The sequence below is a fragment of the Vicugna pacos genome, chromosome 6 (assembly GCF_048564905.1).
Source record: "Vicugna pacos chromosome 6, VicPac4, whole genome shotgun sequence".
Classification (NCBI taxonomy): domain Eukaryota; kingdom Metazoa; phylum Chordata; class Mammalia; order Artiodactyla; family Camelidae; genus Vicugna; species Vicugna pacos.
In genome coordinates this window covers 3,946,407-3,967,567 of record NC_132992.1, presented here as the reverse complement: position 1 = coordinate 3,967,567, position 21,161 = coordinate 3,946,407, and the positions used below count along the sequence as shown (strand labels likewise).

The 21,161-nt window shown below is 39.7% G+C and overlaps 2 protein-coding genes across 5 annotated transcripts in view; one reads left to right on the top strand and one right to left on the bottom strand.

Annotated features, from left to right (window-relative positions):
* Positions 1-4,475, top strand: part of SLC24A1 (solute carrier family 24 member 1) — a 42,859-nt gene extending 38,384 nt beyond the window's left edge. Inside the window, exons 10-12 of the mRNA XM_072962211.1 lie at positions 419-508; positions 1,522-1,688; positions 2,665-4,475. Coding sequence (XP_072818312.1) covers positions 419-508; positions 1,522-1,688; positions 2,665-2,914 — 507 coding nt within the window. The 3' untranslated portion in view covers positions 2,915-4,475. The remainder of the gene's footprint in view (positions 1-418; positions 509-1,521; positions 1,689-2,664) is intronic.
* Positions 4,476-6,877: 2,402 nt separating this feature from the next.
* DENND4A (DENN domain containing 4A) overlaps positions 6,878-21,161 on the bottom strand; it is a 108,533-nt gene continuing 94,249 nt past the window's right edge. For all 4 annotated transcript variants that reach the window (XM_015243862.3, XM_072962209.1, XM_072962210.1 and 1 more), the window contains 9 exons: positions 19,797-19,891; positions 18,338-18,513; positions 18,102-18,245; positions 16,860-17,058; positions 16,353-16,607; positions 15,418-15,535; positions 14,630-14,792; positions 14,375-14,439; positions 6,878-9,406 (listed from right to left, as the gene is read on the bottom strand). In XM_015243862.3, coding sequence (XP_015099348.2) covers positions 9,270-9,406; positions 14,375-14,439; positions 14,630-14,792; positions 15,418-15,535; positions 16,353-16,607; positions 16,860-17,058; positions 18,102-18,245; positions 18,338-18,513; positions 19,797-19,891 — 1,352 coding nt within the window. In that variant the 3' untranslated portion in view covers positions 6,878-9,269. The remainder of the gene's footprint in view (positions 9,407-14,374; positions 14,440-14,629; positions 14,793-15,417; positions 15,536-16,352; positions 16,608-16,859; positions 17,059-18,101; positions 18,246-18,337; positions 18,514-19,796; positions 19,892-21,161) is intronic.

The window sequence follows — 21,161 nt, the reverse complement described above, 5'->3', positions numbered from 1 at the left end:
TTGTGAGAAACTAGCGTAGTAAGTGCCAGCATTCCTATTTATCAGGAAAGATCTGACTAACATACTCCACCCAAAGGGGGACCATATTCTGTCTCCTGGTCAGCAGAGGGGCAGGGTGGGGAGAGGTTTCAAAAGCCAAACCAAACACCTATATTGGTCTGGTTTTAGGGCAAATAGGTCTCTTTCGTTTGGCACCTGCTGAACCCCCTACTGTCTGGATGCCCCTATGGGACCAACCTCATCCTTCTCCAGACATCTCACGGTCCTCACTGGAGAAAGAGATCTCAGCTCAAACATCTCCAGATCCTCTCCATCACTCCTCCAAGCATCTCGTCACTGATCTTGAGGCTCCCTCAGAAGGGCCAAAGACCTTTAGCCTCCAAAACTTATTTCTCTTCCTTTTCCAACTTTCCAACAGGAGGCTAGGAAGTTTTTTGTTATCACCTTCCTGGGATCCATCGTGTGGATAGCCATGTTCTCATACCTCATGGTGTGGTGGGCTCACCAGGTGAGTGTGCAGCGGGAACCAAATCCTGCATCTGTGGGTCAAAAGAGCTTTTCCTTCAGGAAGAATTTCCAGTACCCAGGCAATGGTGAGGACCAAGTGAATTTGTAGTTTATACATTGTTTGTAAAGGCTTAAAAGTAGACTTTACATTCCAATGAATGTAGTACTTCTTGGTTTTTTCTTTGGAGAGGGTGGTAATTAGATTTATTTACTTATTTAATGGAGGTATTGGGGATTGAACCCAGGAGCTTGCACATGCTAGGCAGGCACGCTGCCACTGAGCTACACCCTCCCCCCGTGAGTGTGACTCTTCTGCTTTGTAAAGTATTCACACTGTAGCCTGACAGGAGGCCCTTCACAACCTGATCCAGCTGAACATTTTTAGCTTCATTCCCAGCTTTCTCTGGCCCCCCTTCTCTCCATCTGATGACATCAGTTTTGCCTCCTCTCGGGCCCTTATTCCGTCTCCGAGTGCCCACGGGTTTCCTGCTCTACCGGGAGCACTTTGCTGCTCTGTGCTGACGGAACTGCGGCTGCCGCTGACAGGCTTTTCTCTTTCACTAAGCGGAGAGCAGGCCAGTGTTGCACTGCTCATCCTTCTGCCTCCAGCCTCTAAAAAGTTGCTGGCGTTATAGGTGCGCATGGTTCTGGAAATGGACGTGTGACGTGAACAGGCCTTTGGAGGGGCAGTTCTTTGGGGAAAGCAGAGGCGCTGTAGTTGGAATGACAGCAGGTGGTGTCATAGGTGGGCTTTTAGTCCCGTTTAGAGAAGAGCGGTGTCATTCACTGACGCCTTGAGCAGGGGCCCTATTCTTTATTCTTTCTTCTCCGTGCCCCCCACCCCCCACCCAGGGCGTTAGTTCTGCCGTGATCCTTCCTCACTCAGGCCCAGGGAGTGTCAGCTCCCTGGAAGGTGTTGGCTTTGCACAAAGTAGTATGTGGTTGGTGCTTTGAAGAGCCTCACGTTTTTCACCTGCTGCTTCCAGGTTTCTCACTGCTGTTACTGTTTACCAGGTTGGTGAAACAATAGGGATTTCTGAAGAGATTATGGGTCTGACAATCCTAGCAGCAGGCACGTCAATCCCTGACCTCATCACCAGCGTGATCGTCGCTCGGAAAGGCCTGGGAGACATGGCCGTGTCCAGCTCTGTGGGCAGTAACATATTTGACATCACCGTGGGGTGAGTGGCAAAGTTGCTTTCTAAGGCACATTAAGTACGACTGGAAAACACTGTTGGCTGTGTGTGCTGGGTTCCTGCTGCATTCGTTACACGTGGCATAAAAGGGCACTGATACGAGTTTCTGCAAGGCCATGAAGTACCCTCCCTTCATTCACCACAGCCAGATAGGATAACAGAACTGAAATGCTGTGTGAAATATAACTGACTGGAATTCACAGGTGAGTTGAAGAATGAAGTCCATTAAATTCCACTACAAAATGCAGTCAAGTGCTTTGCTCAACTGACCTCCAAGGTGGTGGAGGTGGGGCTGGACGGAGCAGTGACTCACTCTCACTTCCTGATATTCCTGCTCCTTTGCATTGGGATTCCTGCCAGCCCAGAGGCTCTAAAAGCATTTTGTATAAACACGCAAATGCCACATCCCCCTGCACAGATTCCCTTACCCTCTCCTCCCATCTTCAGAGCAGAGCACCTGCCCTATTTTCATTTCCCCAGTCATGTCCTGGATTTGGGTGGTGGCTTTGGTTTCTTTAATTTGAATTTGTCTATGTGTGTGTTTTCTGGGTGCAGTAGGTAAAAGTGCACAGGAGGGCCCTGATTAGTACAGAATTGAAAGAAATGTTACCCTCAGCTAGGCCTTATAATAACTGATGGAGAGGTCACACTGTCACACATCTACCAACTTGGGTTAGTCACACCGGAGTCATGAAGTGTGAAGGAACCAAACTCAGCCCCAGAAAACCTCAGTTTCAATCTGGGCTCTCCCAGCTACTAGCTGTGAGTCCTCGGGCATGTAATTTAATTTCCTTGAACCTTAGTTGCCTCACGTGTGAAATGGAGCTGATATTTTCTGCTCTGCTTCATAGGTTTGTGTGTATGTGTAAAAATAAGTGCTTTGAAAATTGTAAAACACTGTGAAGTGCATGGAATTATTATCACCGTGAAGAACACTGACATTGTTTCTTCCGCCTTGCAGCCTGCCCCTTCCGTGGATGCTTTTCTCTCTTATCAGCGGACTGCAGCCTGTCCCGGTCAGCAGCAATGGCTTGTTTTGTGCAATTGTGTTGCTTTTTCTCATGCTCCTGTTTGTGATCTCCTCAATCGCATTATGCAAATGGAGGATGAACAAGATCCTGGGCTTCACCATGTTCCTCCTGTACTTTGTGTTCCTCGTCATCAGCGTGATGTTAGAGGATCGAATCATATCCTGTCCTGTGTCTGTGTGAAATGGACAAGGATCAGAAAACCATGCCAGAAGTTACCTCTTGTTCTATTAAAGAAAGAATGAACACAATCCAGGACAGAGAACTGAGTGGCCAAGGCCTCGGGTGTGGCTGTGACCCGGGACTGACGTTTATCCTCGGAAACACCTGCGGCTCACTGTGGGTTAGGCGTCTCTGGAGCGGTGGCGTTCCCCCCACCCCCCGACGGATGCAGACAGCTGTCACGCGGAGGCCAGAAGGAAGACCCGAGTCGGAGGGTTTTCTAAACGAGATCACTGCAGGGTGAGGGATGGGACAGGCACCGTCGCATAAGGCAGGCTCCGTGTTCACACTTCCCTGATCATCCCCGAAGGGCTGCTGACCCAAAGATGCAGCTGTGGTCTACGTCTCGCCCCCGGGCCCCTGCCCCAGGCACAAGCTGCAGTTTGCTGTCTCTTCTTTTTCTGTTCGAAAAGCATAGTTCTGCCAGGTTTGTATTCATTACAGATTCAGTTGTTGGTGAGTTTAAATAAGGAGTTAAGGCTACAGGAAACAAACAACAGGAATCACTAATCATTACACATCATGGTCCCGAAAAATGTACACCAACGTTTTACAGCTTAGAAGGACGACATTAGCTCTTGTTGCGTCTCTGAAAAGTGAACTTAAAATAAGCAGCTCAAGAAATTAAAATTTATAAATTGCCCTTGAATTGGAAGGTGTGGGGATTAGGGAAGGAAAACTACCCTGAGGACTATGTAAAAGTATGTTCTTCTTAGGAGATCCAAGTTAGTGCTGTCTCCACCAGGTGGTCACCTTGAGGGACTGGACATTCTAACAAAGCTGTCCTGGCTCTGCACCCCTCCCCCCATATTCTCACCCAGTGGTGACAGCTGCTACTAGTGAGTGAGAGAAAAAGCAATTTTTAGAGAGTCTAAAGTCAGTAGAGCCAAATCTGGCTTATAAAGTAAGAGATCCAGTGGGGCAATGCTATGCTATTTTTGTATGCCATCCTAGATGGGATTATAAAGCAAGAAGATTGATCCCCTGCGTGGCTTACAATTGGATATTAAGGTGATTACAAAGGAGAAATTAAAAAAATGCTTAATTAACACAATGACAAGGTGGTGAGAAAGAGTATTCCTACTTCCAAGGTAGCTGGTATAAAGGACACCTGACTTTTTAAAAATTGTGTGGTTAAACATTTCATGTGGAAGTTGAAGTGCGTGTGTATTAAATACCACTGTCTGCTGCTTTTACTGGCATCAAGGGGCACATTAAAATGAAACAGTTCTGTGTCACTGGTTATGGAGCAAAAGCAGCTCATGTGAATGGAACTTACAACATAAATATTACAATTTAATTTACAAACACGAGAGGATTCCTTGAAGACTAGAGGACAGCAGGAAAAACTAGAACATTTTGGGGTTGAAGGACTACGTTCAAAGTACTTTAGGCCATAGTACGTCTTTTAAGACGGGCTGATTAATTCATGGCCTCACAATTCCAGGATTCACATTCTTTGGAAATGGCTTTTACTAAATTTCAATAAATTGTGAATCCCAATGGTATTTTACTTTACAAAAATGGATGCGTCCATCCACATCTTTAGGTCGCTTTGTCGCAATGCTCAAGAAAAGACTGATGAAGAATGTGGCACCACGTTCAGATTCACACTGTGAAGTTAGTTCCCCTCGGTCCTGGTGCTGCCGCACTGCTGGGGCTGCACGTGCCCTGGCCTGAGAACAGGAGGGACGCACAGCGCCTGCGGGAGGGAGAGCCACACACGAGCCTTCTGCACACCAGTGCAGCCCAGCTCAGCTGGCCTCAGGGATGTCCCCGCCTCCCCGGCAGCCTGCCAGCTGACGCCCTTCCCCAGAGCTGAGTGAGGAGTGAAACGCTCTGCAGTGATGGCAGTGCTGGACCGCCATTTAATGATTAAAATCACCTGTAATGACTGAACATCTTTTTCCTGATCAGTTTGCTGAATTGCTCCATTTCTCTTTGCCTCGAAAGGAAGTTCTGACTTCACACTATGACAGAAAAGGGTCAAATATGTAAAATGAAGGCTGGCCCTTGATGGATGAGCAGCTGGTGAGGAGAAAGAGGAGGTTTCAAGGAGATGGAAATTTTATGTAACATCTAAAAGATGAATTCGTTATGCTTGGAAATTAAAAATTTTGTCATACATTATAAATCTGTAACTTATTAAAATTATGCTGTGTTAGAGGTAAAGTACCATCTTAAAATGTCAAGATAATGGTTAGATGGTCTTCTCATTTGATGGGCAAAATGATCTGTGTAGCCAGTTACGTGGGACAAATTCTAGGTCACTCATTCAGCCTGGAAAGTCTGACCTGTCCCCTGTGACTAACTAAATTGGAAGCAGTGGCTGCACAGATAACTTCTCCTTCACCCTCCTTGAGACCGAACCTCCTTGATGGCCCTGGTAATAATAGGTTTGGACCAAATTTATAAAAATGTAAAACTCCTAATTTAATGAGTTAAGATTCTATATAGTACCAGAAAAAAAGGATGTATTGCAAATGTTAAAAAATCAGTATATGTTTAAATGGTTACTACACATTTTGAACATTATGTTGTACCCTCTTCAACAGATCTGAAAATGTTTTTATCCAATTATAGGCTTGGCCTTTTATGATACTATAAAAGTATCATAAAAAGTCTATATCCTAATTATCATTTATAGATTAAATACCAAAGGGGGCAAGAATCGGAATTTAATATTTAAGGCACAGTAGATACATTTGAAGAACTGGCTGGCCTCATGGCCACAGAACACACTTAGTTCTGGCTGCCCCCCTCCACCCTTTTTTGGTGGGAGGGTCCCTCTGCAGGTGCAGCTTGCAGTGTATTATGGGACTGATTACTATGAAAGGTACAGAGAGGGCTCGTGAGCAGGGCTGTCCATCCCTGGAGGAGGTCACTAGAGCCGGGCTGGACCCCCTGGCCTAAGGCTGCCCACAACCAAAGCACACTTCTGGTCCTCAGGCCCTCCACTGTGATGAGCAGGCAGATCTGGAGAATTTCATTTACAGAAAATTCCATCAGTTGCTCCAATGGTTTTGTCACAGTACTATGAAAGGAAGAATTTTAAATACAAAAGGAGGGGGCCATCCAAAGAACAGCAGTGGTGGAAAGGCTGCAGTAACTTTATCAGCGTCTGTTACCATCTCACACGTGCGCACAGACTTTTTGCATCAGAGACAGATTCCTGCATGTATTTGTCCAAAACGAATTTGGAACCAAAAATGAGTCAGCAAAGTACCTACTCTGGGGCCAGAGGGAGAGGACAGTATGAAGGGATAAGCAGAAGATACCAAGTTCTGAGGAGATCAAGGTAAACTGGTGTGCAGCTGCCAGAGAATTCAATTCTGAAATAAAACTTAGTCTTGTATCCAAACAGGAAGGGCAGAGCATGCTAAGACCAGCACAAAGGCAGGCCAAGGACCATCTCGAAGAGGCAGCCTGCTCTTTCCCTTCCTGCTCTGAGATAAAGTGCCTGGCAGTAGCTTTCAAGTTCTAATGGGAGAAACAAAAATAAAGCCGGGCTGCTGCGCACTGCCATACAAATGGGAATTCTCTTACCCTATCTCACAGCGTACGCAGAAGTACAGCATCTGTATACAGCAGGCGAACTCTTGCCAGCTGCACTGAAGTATCAGGAATTACCAGCATGAAATAAAATAAGTATTTATCACCTAAAATGCTGAATCAACATTTCCAGGGGCCATTTCTCTATATATCAAAATGGAAAGACACTTTAAAAAAGCTTAAAATAAGCTGGTGGCTTTAGGGTTTTTAAAACAAAAAACATCCCCCAAAGTTAGAAAAAAAAAGACAAAAATCAGAATATAAACAGGTTCTATGACTCCGTGACAAGAGAAAAAAATCAAATATTGAAATATATAAAATACAAATGTATGACATTCAAAACACTAATGGGAGGAAGAAGTAAACAAGTCGTACCGGACACAGCATGGTTTATTTTCAACTGGTAAACGAAACTAAGAATAAGAAAATAAAAGACAGATAATTTAGCAAAAGGGTATTTCTCTCCAACATGATTGGCCGTGATTCTCTAAAATGTATGGTCAACAGAGAGAAAATCAAAGAAAAGTTTATAAGGTGTTATTTTAAAAGATGATCTACATTTTAGTTTTCTTTTGAGCAGGGTTTACCACTTTTTCTTCATGTTTTAGGTTTTATTTTTAAAGAGTAAATATGTGCAAATAACAGACCTTGGGGATTAAAAATAGGGGAAATAAAACCTAACCAAAAGCAGAAACAAAACTTGGTGTTGGGGGAGGGGAGGGGATAACAAATTACAACCACTTTTCCGAATGAGGATGAGCCATAAAGAATGGGCTTTACCTTACTTTTTTTGGTCAGGTATTTGAAACCAATAAACTATGACTCATTGCTCCTGGTAGAGAAAAGGTAATCAATAGTGAAAAGCTGTTCTTTTAAGGGGAAAAAACCAATAACAAAAAACTAGAACGGAGCCTCAGAATCCTGTTTGGAGGGATGTTTGTCACCAGTGCCAAAAGCCACACCCATCGAATGTTTCTCCCATTTGACAACTTTCAAATGATGATGACTTAGAGAACATAAAACAGAGCGTGAGGCTAAGATCTTGAGTAGTAAAGAAGGATCAGACAGGAGTGGTATTTACAAAGGAGAGGCAGACACACCTGCATAGCACCAGATTTTTCAAGTAATCAAGCTCAGCCCCAAACTAACTGAACTAAAATTTTACATTTTTAAACCTTCCCCATTACTTCCCAGAGCAGAAAGCCGTGAAGTGTTTCAGCTCGGTGCTATTCACTAAGTATGAACTCGAGGGTTTTTTTCTACAGCTGAACTGGTTCTAAGTCTTAGGACTTTAAGGTAACTCCAGTCCCAGTGCCCTGAACTCTGTGGGCTTTTATACATCGGACTGAGGACCATTCTTTTTTTTTTTTTTCTTCTTTGACAGTGGCTAGAGAATTCCTTCATTAATGACAATGTGTGCAAACACACACCACACAGACACCTTGAAAATCTATAAATAATTCTAACAGCCAAAGGACACTTTTTATCAGAAATTACCCAAAGAAAATGATATTAGAAATAATGGGACTACCAATAATTTTTAAGAGTCTATTTAATACCCATAGTGCTTAAACATTCAGTTTATTGTCTGATTTCTGGATATTTCTGGATTTTAGATTCCATAAACCAGATTCTGAAGGCTTATTGAAAAAGCCAAGTTCCTCAATATGGGAAATTCTATCTGGCGGTACGTTTAGAGAGTTATTATTTTTCTACTTTTGAAAAAATATTTTGAATATATATATATATATAATATTAACAGAATATTCCAGTAGGTTATATTCCAGATAAATATAGTACAATTTGCATCATACCCAATATTTCAGATATTAAAATAAAGTTCAAATTTGGGAGAAACTAACATATTTCCCAGCATAAGTGTGCATGTAGAACCTTTGGCTTTGTTAAGCTACCTTCCCTGTGTACTGTACGTACCTATTAACAACAGAGGAAATTCTGGACTCGTGGTATATCGAGCCTGACTTTATAGAAGCCAACCTGGAACCTCTCTGGCTCTCCTCCACGAGGCTCAACGAGTCGGGCTGGGCCACGCACACCCCCGCCGTGACGCGCTCCCTGTGCTCAGGCTTAGGAGGACGAGCAAGCGCTCCGGGGACAACAGTGACACTAGCGTGACATTTTGGAATCGTTCTCCCAAGTAATAAAATAGAGAGAGACAGATACACACATAGAGGCCTGCAGCTGCATTAACTTCAAGTAGCAGACAAATAAGCACTTAACTGCCTTGCTTCATAAGTTTAAGTTCATTTTGTTTGCTATATTAAGTTTAAAAATTAAAAAAATAGCAACTTACTATAAACAGTTTAAAATATGTATAATACAACTTCATGGTCAAAACATTTTGAATCGTCTGTGAAAACAGGAGATACTTGCATCTTACATTTGTTTAAGTTCCATACATGATGTTTTAATCTGCCTCTTTCAAGAGAAACCATAAAACAGTTGTCTTCTTTTATGGGAACTAATTTTTTGTTTAGAGCTTTCCTCATCACAAAAATACTTAATTACTTGTTAACTGGAGGGGGAAAAAATGGAAACTTTAAGTGGCTCTCTCCCACCTGTCACTTACTTTCTCTTTCAGACATTCTGTACATAAACTATCTGGACTTTCTGAACCATTTACAAATGTATTTTTAAAAATCGAAGAAAAAAGTTTAGAGTCTGAAAGTGTTATTTTATACACTGACTGTACAATACTTACTGGAAGTACACACACACACGCACGCACGCACGCACACCCGTCCTAAAGATAAGGCTCTCCAAAGGTTTTGCGACACTCCATCACCCCGGTACTTGGCGGCCTGTCACAGTTGTGTGTATTCTTGACTTGACTCGGTGTGAGGCGATCGTATGCCATCTTGTATTCTTTATCAAATACATCTGTAGGAATTCATAAAGAAAAAAAGGCATGAAGAAATTTGTATTTGACATTGCCAGCAATCAAGTTTTTGTCACACTACCGAACTGCAAAATTAGAGGCCAAGAGGGAGTCTCCAGGTCATTGCTGTCAACGAGAGGACCGCACCATTTCAGAGCTGGCGTGGGGGCCTCGGAGACCACAGCATTGTAGAGCTAGATTACACAGACCAGTGAAGTGCAAAGTTGTAGCCAACTGTTTAAAGTTATTCTCTCCCATGTTAAAAAAAATTTTGATAAAATATAGATAACAGAAAATTTACCATCTTAACCATTTTTAAGTGCAGTTTGGTGGTATGACATACATTCATAATGTTGTGCAATCACTACCACCGCCCAGCTCCATACCTCTTTTCATCGTATGAAACTGGCACTCTACTCATTAAACAGTAAAACCCCTCCTCCCTTCCCCTCGGCTCTTGTCAACTACCATTCTACTTCTGTCTCCATGATTCTGACTACTCTAAGTACGTCTTAAGTAGAATCATACAGTATTTGTTTTTTTGTGACTGGCGGATTTAACTTAACATAATGTCTGCAAGGTTCATCCATGTTGTAGCATGTGTCAGAATTTCTCTCCTTTTTTAAGGCTGAATAATATTCCATTATATGTATATTATCACATTTTGCTTATTTGCTCATCCTTCAGTGGACACTCGGGTTGCTTCTACAGTTTAGCTAGTACATAATAGTGTTATGAATATGTGTGTACAAAAATCTCTTTGAGACTCTGCTTTCAATTCTTTAGAGTATATACCCAAATGTGAAGCTGCTGGATAACGTGGAAATTCTATCTTTAATTTTTTGAGGGGAATGCCATACTGTTTTCTGCAGCAGCTTTATACTATTTTACATTGCTGCTAACAATGCACAAAGGTTCCAATTTTCCCATATCCTCACCAATACCCGTTATTTTCTGAGAGTAGCCATTCTATCTAACGATGTGAGATGGTATCCCACCGTAGTTCTGACTTGCATTTCCCAAATAATTAGTGGTGCTGAATATCTTTTCATGTGCTTAATGGCCACTGTCTTATCTCCTTTGGAGAAATACCTATTTACATTCTTTGTCCATTTAGCAATGGCTTATTTTGTTGTCAAGCTTTAGGAATTCTTCATAATTCTGGATATTAATCCCTTCTCAGATATATAACTTGTGAATATTTTCTCCCATTCTGTGGGATGCCTTTTTACAATATTGAGACCACCTTTTGATGTGCAAAATTTTAAAATTTCCATGATGTCTGATTTGTTTATTTTTTCTTTTGTTGCCTGTGCCTTGGGTATCATATCCAAGAAATCCCTGACAAATCCAATGTCCTGAAGCTTTTGTTCTACGTTTTCTTCTATTAGTTTTATAGTTTTAGGACCCACATTTAGGCTTTCAATCCACTTCGAGTTAATTTTTGTATAAGAGTCCAACTTCATTCTTTTGCAAGTGGATATCCTGTTTTCCCAGCACCATTTCTTAAAAAGACTGTCCTTTCTCCAGTGAATAGTCTTGGCACCCTTGTCAAAAACCATGTGACCGTAGATGTGAGGGTGTACTTCTGGGCTGTCTATTCTATTCCATTGGTCCACATGTCTGTCTTTATGCCAGTACTATACTGTTTTGATTGCTGTAGCCCTGCTGTAAGTTTTGAAATCACATAAGTGTGAGCCTTACAGATTTGTTCCTCTTTGAAGTTGTTTTGGCTACTTGGGGTCCCTTGAGATTTCATGAATTTTAGGATGGGTTTTCCTATTTCTGCGAAAAACGTTGGGATTTTTGAAAGCGATCGCACTGAATCTGTAATTGCTTTGAGTAGTGCTGATATGTTAAGAATATTAGTCTTCTGATCTACACACATGGGGTGTGTTTTCATTCATTTATGTGACCTTTAATTTCTTTGCAATGTTTCACAATTTTCATCATACAAGTCTTTCGCCTCCTTGGTTAAACAAATTCCTAAGTATTTTATTCTTTTTGATGCTATTATAAATGGAATTTCTTTCTTAATTTCATTTTTGGATTATTCATTGCTAATTACAGAAACAGAACTGACTTTTGCATCTTGATCTTTATCTTACAAACTTGCTGAACTCAAACTCTAAAATTTTGGGGTTTTTTTTTGTTTTGTTTTGGTGTGGAATCTCTAGGGTTTTCTATATATAAGATCATGTCATCTATAAATAGAGATAGTTTAACTTCTTCCTTTCCAATTTGGATGCCTTTTATGTCTTTTTCTTGCCTTGCTGCTCTGACAAGGACTTCCAGCACAAGGCTGAATGGAAGCAGTGAAAGCAGGCATCCTTTCCTTGCTCCAGATCTTAAGGGGAAACTTTCTGTTTTTCACAGGAAGTATGGTGTTAACTGTGGGTTTTTCATAAATGCCTTTTATCAGGTTGAGGATGTTCCCTTCTATTCCTAGTCTGAATTTTGTCAAATGCTTTTTCTGTGTCTATTGAGATATCATGTGGTTTTGGCTTTTATTCTATTAATACAGTATATTACATGGATGGAGCTTTTTAAATGTTGAACCAACACTGCGTCCCTAGGATGAATCCCATTTTGTCGTGGTGTATAATCCTATCCGTTTGTTGCTGAAACTAGATTGGTTTGCTAGTGTTTTGTTGAGGAGTTCTGCATCTGTACGAATAAGGGCTATTGCTCTGTAGTTTTCCTGTAACGTCTCTGTCTGGGTTTGGTCAGGGAAATATGGTGTAACTCTCAGAACGAGTTAAGAAGCACTCTTTCTTCTTCTTCTTTTTTTCCCTGTCAGAGTGTGAAGGATGAGAGTCTTAGCCTGGGCTGCTATGACAGAATACCACAGACCGGGTGGCTTAAATGATGAACATTTATTTCTCATAGTTCTGGAGGCTGGGCAGTCCAAGGCTAAGGTGCCAGCAGATCTGGTGTCTGGTGGGAGCACTCGTCCTGGCTGACAGACAGCTTCTCCTCCCTGCATCCTGACATGACTGAGAGCAAGGAAGACAGCTCTCTTCTTTTTCTTATAAGGACACTAATTCCATCCTGGGGGCTCCAGCCTCATGATGTAATTATTTCCCAAAGGCCCTACTTGCGAATACCATCATGTTAGGCTTTCAGTGTGTGTGGCTTTGGGGCTGGGGGACACAAACGTGCGGTCCGTAAGAGATGCTGTTTCTCCTTCTCTACACGTTCAGCAGAGCTCACCACCTGGCCTGGGGCTTTCCTTTGTGGGACGCTTTCTGATCGCTGACCCGTTTTCTCTCTGTTTCAGGTCTGCTAAGATTTTCTGTTCTCGAGCCAGTTTGGCAGTTTATGCCTTTTTGGAATTTGCTTCTCTCTTCTAGGTTATCTAACTTGTTGGCATATAATTATTTACTGTGTTCCCTCATAATCCTCTTTATTTCTGTAAGGTTAGTATGAACATTCCCTCTTTTATTCCTGATTTCAGTCATTGGAGTCATCTCTCTTTTTCTCTTCGTCCAGCTTAAAGGTCTGTCAATTTTGTTGATCTTTTCAAAGAACAAACTTTTGATTTTGATCAGTTTCTCAATTTTAAAAAATATTCCCCCCCCCATTTCCTCTAGTTTATTTACTTCTGCTCTAATATTTATTTCCTTCCTTCTACGTGCTTTGTTCTTCTTTTTCTAGTTCCTTAAGGTAGAAACTGCTTTCACTGCATCTCAAAGTTTTGGTATGTTGTGTTTTCATTTTCATTTTTCTCAAAGTATTGTCTAATTTCTATTAGGACTTTTTTGAACCATTTGCCATTTAGGAATGGGTTGTTTAATTTCCACATATTTGTGAACTTATTTTCCTTCTGTAACTGATTTCTAATTTCATTCTACTGAGGTTTGATAACATACTCTGTATGATTTCAGACCTTTTAAATTCATTGAGATTTGCTCTATGCCCAAATATTTGGTTTATCCTGGACAATATTCCATGTCCAGTCGAGAAGAGTATGTCTTTTGTTGTAGTTGGATGGAGTGTTCTGTAGATGTTTCTCAGGACTAGCTGTTTTACAGTGCTGTTCAAGTCTTCTGTTTCCTTGATGATCTGCTGTCTAGTTGTTCTATCCATTGTTGAAAGCAGAATATTAAAATATCCAACTGTTATGGCTGAGTGTCTATTTCTCCCTTCAATTCTGTTAGCTTTTATTCATGTATTTTGGGGCTCTGGTGTTAGCTGCATGTATGTTATAATTGTTATAAACAATTAATAATTCTTGGTGGACTGACTGTTTCATCATTATAAAATGTCCTTCTTTGTCTCTTTTAGACTTTGTCTAAAGTCTATTTTTGTCTGATATTAATATAGTTACTCTAGCCCTCTTTTTAGTATTATCTGCATGGAATGCCTTTTTCGACCCTTTTACTTTCAATGTATTTGTGTCTCTGACTAAAGGAGGTCACGCACAGTAACTGGGAGGAACAGACGATCAACCAAAAATGTATGGGACCCCCTAAAATACATATTTAACTACCTTACATCTTTTCTGATGCAAGCTTAATGTCATTAGTGATATGACAGAATAGGTAAAAGCGCAGGGTTGGAAATTAAGACTGCTTGGTTCAAGTGTGGCTGTTACTGCTGTGAAACCCAACTTTCAGTTACTTAACCTCTTGGATCCTCAGTTGTCTCAGTAATAATATGGACATGATAGTAGTACCTACCTCAGAGGGCTTTTGGGAGAATTATATGAGATAATACATGGAAAGTACTTGCTATAATATGAGGCATAAAAAAGCCCTCAGAAAAATGGTAGCTTTCATTATTTATCATGATTATAACCAACATGACCAAAATATCAAAGTATCTTTAACATTACATCAAAAAAAATCAAAGAAACGATTCAAGTATATTAATAAAATTTTACATTAAACTAAGACTACCAAGATAAAAACACTTTGAAAACTATACCATGATATATAAATATTACATGTCATAATTTGCTAAATTACCTATATCAATGTTTTCTCTTCCCAGTGCCACAAGTGAGAGAAATAGTATTTCTCTGTATAAACTCCTAGGGGGAAAAAGGAGCAGAGAAGACATTACTATCTACATAGTCTATATATAGCTACAAAAATGTTTGTGTTAGTATAAGCATGAGATAGTCTAAAATATTACAAAGCATGAAAAAAATAAAATATTACAAAGCAAACAATATGAATCTGCTTATAAGAACAATATACTCATTTAAGAGAATGAATTACCTCTGTCTTTTAAAATGAGGACATTTATTCAGTGTCTCTAAAATCTGACTCATTGGTCCATAGACATCATTCATTTTAATGCTTTTTACCATACTTTTCAATAATTCCTGGTTAAATGAATTATCACCTTTTTGCAATAAATGGACCATTGGATACTTCTGGGCTGTAAAAGAACAAAAGAGCAAATGAAGGGAAATGTTTTAAGTGGAAAGGAGAATGTAATTAAGCAGCAACTGATAGCTATTTAAAAAGTTACAAAGCATTAAAAATAAATTAAGGGCAACGGACAAAGAAATAGAAATCTAAGAATAAAAAAAGTAAGAAATAAGACAAATAATGATAAAATAGGCTTAAAGTTTTTTTGTGACTTCAAATACACAATAACTAAAAATACTGTTTTCTTTAATACAACCCCTTGGAAGAAATACTAAATCAGCAGCCTGGGATGGAAACAAAAAAATAAGTAAAATGAAGAAACAGGGACAAGCAATGTGCCAAAAATGGAACTTTACAAACACAACCCACCCCTCCAGCACACACACAGCACCACTCAAAAACAAAGCCAAAAAAACCCAATAAAACAAAAATCCCTTGATCCCCATGGAAGACAGCACTGAAAACATCAAACTTAACACTCACTCTCAAACAAAAGAGTGCGATTTTGACCTGTAAGACAAAAAGCAGGATAGTAAAATACAAGTCAGTTATACGTTAGCGCAGGCTATTTCAAGCAAGTAGAGAAGTCATCACTCCGCGCGAAGGAAGCTGGCATCTGCGACAGCACTTACTGTGGGCGTTCCAGAGGATGTACAAGGGCTGTCCCGGATCCTGATGCAATTTCATATTGTCCCACAACATCTGGATTAAAACATATTTACTATCTTCAGACATACAGTGGCGAGGAATCTGTGTTGAAGAATAAACCAACATTCATTAATGATCCTTATATGACAATGTTTTGTAAATATTTTATAAAAATCCTTACAGATATTTTGTAGGATATGTGTGTGCCAGAGAGAAAAGAGAAGAGAAAATGACTGATGTGCATGCATTTTACAACCTACTGAAGGAAGACGGGCTGAGGTGAGAAGCCAGTGAGCCTCTAAATTAGCAGATTTAACCAAGTACTGGGATGAGTGAGGAAGGGAACCAGGGAGGGCTAATCTTGACCAGTTTACGATTATGGCTCCACAGAAAGAGGAACCCGGGAGCCCCATTCTACATCAGTTCAAGCCACCCCCCCGAAGCGCTAGGCTCGCTTGTGAAGGAGGCAGGAGACATGGGTGAGGCCGATTCACAGACTCTTCTCTAAGAGTCATTTAGTTTATACTTTTGACTCTATAACAAAAACTCAAGCCCATTTTGTGTCAATTTTATAAGAAGTCCAAAAAATACGACTTTCTCTTACTGCTAGACTGTGGAAAGAAAAATTCCTTGCAACTGAAATAATTTTATTGATTCAGATGGTTATTAAAAAATATTTAGCATAAAAATTACTTTTTGTCATTAGGGCTATGCAAACATTACAATAGTGTCAGTAGCACTGGCTTTTAGTTCATTTTTACTCTCATACCTTTGTTTTTTTCTTTTTTCTTTTTTGGGGGGTGGGTAATTAGATTTATTTATTTCTTTGATGGAGGTACTAGGGATTGAGCCCAGGACCCCATGCATGCCAAGCACACACATTACCGCTTGAGCTATGCCCTCCCCACTACTCTCATACCTTTGAATACTTGTTACAATGTTCAGAAGAGAGAATCAATCCAGGTAAATTACTGGGTAAGTCAAGGCGTCTAAAATACCACACCAGGTTCCAAAAAACAATTGGATGATGGTCCACAAAATCTGCCACTGTTATTGCATGATCGCCTTCATTTTCCAATAAGCTTTCAAGCTCCTTCCACACCACTAAAGGACTAAGATACGGAACAGTGATAGGATCTGGACTTGGGAGGTGCCATTCTAACCCTAAAGAATCCTGTTGAGTAAACAAAAACCACAAATGGCAATTACAAGACTGATGATACTAAATGATTAAAAAACATTCCTGTCAATGAGTTCCAAGTAAGTAAAAATGTAATTGTATCATGCAACGAGAGACTCTGCTCAACAATAATAAAAATTGAAACTAAGAGGCTGTTTAGCACAAGGGGAACGACGTCTTAGGTAAATTATCAATGTCCAAATTGTAAAAACAACAACAACAACAACAAAACACCAAAATACATACTGTGGCTCCTTGTAAAGTAGCTGGCAGGCTGCCTGTAGGAATGATCTTCTGCCCTCCAGTGTCCTCCTTATCCAAGGGGCCGTAAGAGCTAACACTCCTGGCCATTGGAAATATCGGACATTTTGACATAGCCGTTTTTGATCTGTCAGCAGGGATCTGAATACTTTGTGAACATGTATTTTCCAGAAGTTTAGATTTGCTTGGGCATTGAAAAAAGAAGAAAAGCATATCACTGTCTAGATTTACTTTATTTTGTCTAGCACAGAGAATTTCTCTTTAGAATCAGAGCTAGGTACAGCCAAGTAAAACAAAGGAAAGATGCTACCCGGGCTTCGGCTGGGAAACAGGATTTAGTTTACAGTAGTCTAGTCATGTTCAATTTCCTTTCTATCCAGTGAACTTTAAATATTCAAGAGTCACTCATTTTTATTCAAAACATTTAGCAGACAGCTTTTCATACTGCAGGAACCACAACAGGGCCAGAGGCTACAAAGCAGAAACCATCGGCACCTATTCCTTCAAGAGTCAGAGCTAGTGGGAGACAGTCAGAGAAAGGGCTAGCGGACCTATGATGGAGGAAGGTGCACACACGGCTCTGCAGTTCTGCAGCCTAGGCATATGCATGATCAAACAGGGCACCCGCCTGCCAGTACTAAGCAGGCGTTTTCCTTTTCACATTCAGTTACCACCGCGGCTTCATCTGCCCAGCTATGTGCAGCGTGCTTGGCACTTCTCCAAACAGGAGTGCATTTCTGTATTTGTTTTAAGCAAAGACTTACTTATATTAGGCTTACTGTATAAGTCTTAGCTTAATTTTACAGTTCCTCTATCAGTTCCAGATGTTTTCTCAGGCTATTAAATATTCCAAGGTAGAAAATTAAATATTCCAAAGTAGAAGTAAGTTAGTCTGACTTGATTCCTCAAGAGTAGAAATAGGAGAAAGATGTTCATTATGAACTTCAAGTGTTCTACAGAATTTTTACCTTTAAAATAATGGCACGCATTATCATATATGAATTATATAGCTAAAACTTTGGGGATTCATAAAGCAGAAACTGTTAACTGTTTAAAAATTTAGGTCATTAGAATTTTAAGACTGTTTTAAAGCAATAAGAATTTAAGACTATGAATCTCTTATATACAAAAATTTAACCCTTAAAATGGTCAGCTAATTTTTCTGTCGTTATTGGAAACACGTGCAACATATGTTGTTAAAATACAGTTCCACATAATCATAATCACCTATTTAGATCAAAAGTCCGCTGAACAGAGACAACAGATTTGTCAAGATCAGAGGCTGATGCTGAGATACAAGACGGCCTCGTCTGACTTGAAAAGGACGGAAGATGCACATTTTCTGTAGATGGGCTTGACTTCAAAAAGTATCTGTAAGGGGAATCAAAGGAGCTTTGTGAGAAAGGAGATATTCTAGGAAACATGATCCTTAAACACGAAGGGAAAAAAGCATAAATCATTACCTTCCAGGGCGTCTTAAATCTCTTATTTCGATATTCAGGAAGGGCAAGAAAAGATTGCCACAGAATGGGCACGTAGTATTGAGATTTGAGTCATCTGCTGTCCAGCCAGCCATGATTTCCTCATCATGGACAAGACAGTCGCAGGTTCTACACCGAGAGCAGCTGGAGATGAGAACCTAGGGGAGGAAGCAGCGCTTCATCAAGTAAGCCAGTTAGTGCATATCGTGAATTAACCACCAGTACAATTCATAAATCTATTGGAAAACTAAAACTCGGGATTGAGAAGTTGCAAACAAAAAACGGATTACATTCAGTACATTATATAATACACTCATCTTTAACTATTTCAGCTAAATCTATTACAGAATTATTGCCTGAAAGGGAAACTTCCATTTAAGTGAGCATTTTTACCATTATAATTACTAAAAAAATCTGCCATCATTTTATTAATGGAAAAGTAAACCCAAGCATTAATTTGTTAATACCCAAAACAGGCATTGGTAACAGGTTACAGATCTGGGCTGCTCACAGTATGGTCAACCAGGTAGGAGCTGGTTTACAAATTCTTACCGGTTTGTGATGAGTTAAGTAAAGAAACTGGGAAGAGGACTTAAAGAGCCTCAAAGCAATCTGTCATCGCTCCCACAGCTAAGTCAGTGATCATCACAGTTTACAAGAGTACCAGCCACGACAGGCTGGAAATTAAAAACAACAAAACCCCTCATCTATAACTACAGACTGTTCAAGAAGTAGTGCTATGGATAAGTGTAAATGCTGTGATTACATTAATAAAATATTGATATTTCCGAAGCCATCGGAAGCTTTGTAAACTGTAATATTAGTGCTCATCATTTATTTTCCAGCTGCATGCAGATTTACTCTCCAAATTTATGCAAATTAGTGTGAAATAGCAACATTCACAAACGTATCTGGAAACAAATTTTAGATAAAAATTAGGGAAAATTTTTAAAGTGTAAAAATATAATGCTTTCATTGTAAGAAAATGGGTTATAGCAGCATATCCAGCGATCTCCACATCAAACTGATACAAAGAATGAAAAATGATGGAGAGAGCTGACACAGCTGCCAAAATCGCCCCTTGCATCTTCATCCAAAAAGTGCGCCTGCCAAGCAAAGTTGGTTATAAGTGTTTAAGATGTGAAATAAAAATTCAAAGCAGCAAAGAAGGGGCAAATATAAATGCTGAAAATGAAAAAGTGCTTTTTTATGTTGATAAATATCAAAGGAAGCACAGAACTTTTCCAAACAGAAACAGTAGTATGACTCCAGGAATCTGAAATACTTTACATTTTAAGTTTATTTAGGTGCACTGTACATTCTGAAATTTTCAGATGCCGTATGTTTGACTTTTTATCATTCTACCTGAGATCACCACCACTTAAGAAATGCAAATTTTATTATGCAGTGCATGACGATGTTGTTTTGTTTAAAACTGTACCTCCATTGCATAGTTCTGGAAGATATTTGTACTACTCGTGTTACAGGAAGATGCCACTTCTGACTTCCCGGGTAAGGCAAACCTGGACAAGGATCCTGTTCGTGATTAAAAAAAGAAGAGCAAAACCATTAAAATTAATGAGAAAGGATATGAGAATCTTTCATTTTCATAAATTCTCTCATAAAATGTCAAACTGATTTAAAATATTAAAGGTAATTTAAGAAAATAAATAATGAAAAATGTTTTTCAATGTATGCATTTTTGTTCTGAGCACACACCTAAGGAAATGTGTTTTAATTCATTTCTCACTTACTAAGCACTTTGTGTGTACAGGCTACAAGGCGTTCCAGTTGTTTGTAATTACTATTTTGCTGTTTCTATTTTTACATGTTTAAGATACAAGAAAGTATTTAGTTCTAAGTTCTAAAAAGTATAAAAACAGCTGATCTTATTTCAGATGATGAAAAGAATTACTGGCAGTTCTCTTCCTTCTAAGGATCTTTTAAAATCTGGAACAGTAATCTTGCTCTTAAACACTAGGGAAGAGTTTCCAAGTATATTCTGAAGAGCAATGAGGTATTAGTAGGTAGTAAAATGACCACCAAAAATTAAGGGCACTTTTACGGTCAAATCAATTGCTGACAGTTACTGTATCTTGTCAGTAAAACTGGAAGTAATTTATACCTTCCCTATACTTTTTTTTTTCCCCACTAGTTACTACAATTTATGAATGAGCACTGGTATTTTTATAAAGATTAAAAAAAAGTAATGGTATAAATTACCACTTAGAAGAAATAGAGAAGAAAGGAAAACGTTTTAAACACCACCATGGGGATGTAATCAGCATAACCCAGACTAATGACCTGACTGCTTCAGCAAACAAACGACATGGGGGGGAGGGGGAGAGACACCTGTAGAGCTCCCACTGGCCCTGGGCCCTGCCACACAGAGATGCAGAGAGGCAGAGAGAAAGCCAAAACCTCACATCCTTTAAGATGCCTAGAATTGGTAGTAATTGTAATTCTTCCCTTGATGGTCCCCCAGTAACCTTCTGTAATCCCTTTCTGCTAAAGCTAGTTCAAAATGGCTACCTATTAGCCTCGACTGATTCAATCATGTATGTGGGCAGCCTACCTTTCCTATATAATCAGTCAACAACACAGAATATATATTCTTTTTAGCAAATATAAATCAGGTTGTGAGGTAAGTCTTATTTACTTAGCCCAATAAACTGTTCCTGTATGTTAAAAAAAGACTGGGGCAAGAAGGGAGCTAATCATCTGATTTCTTCATGAATATATGACAAGGGGGTAAAAAAAGAAAGGGAATAAAGATGAAAAGGAGTTAACGGACACATCAAACAAA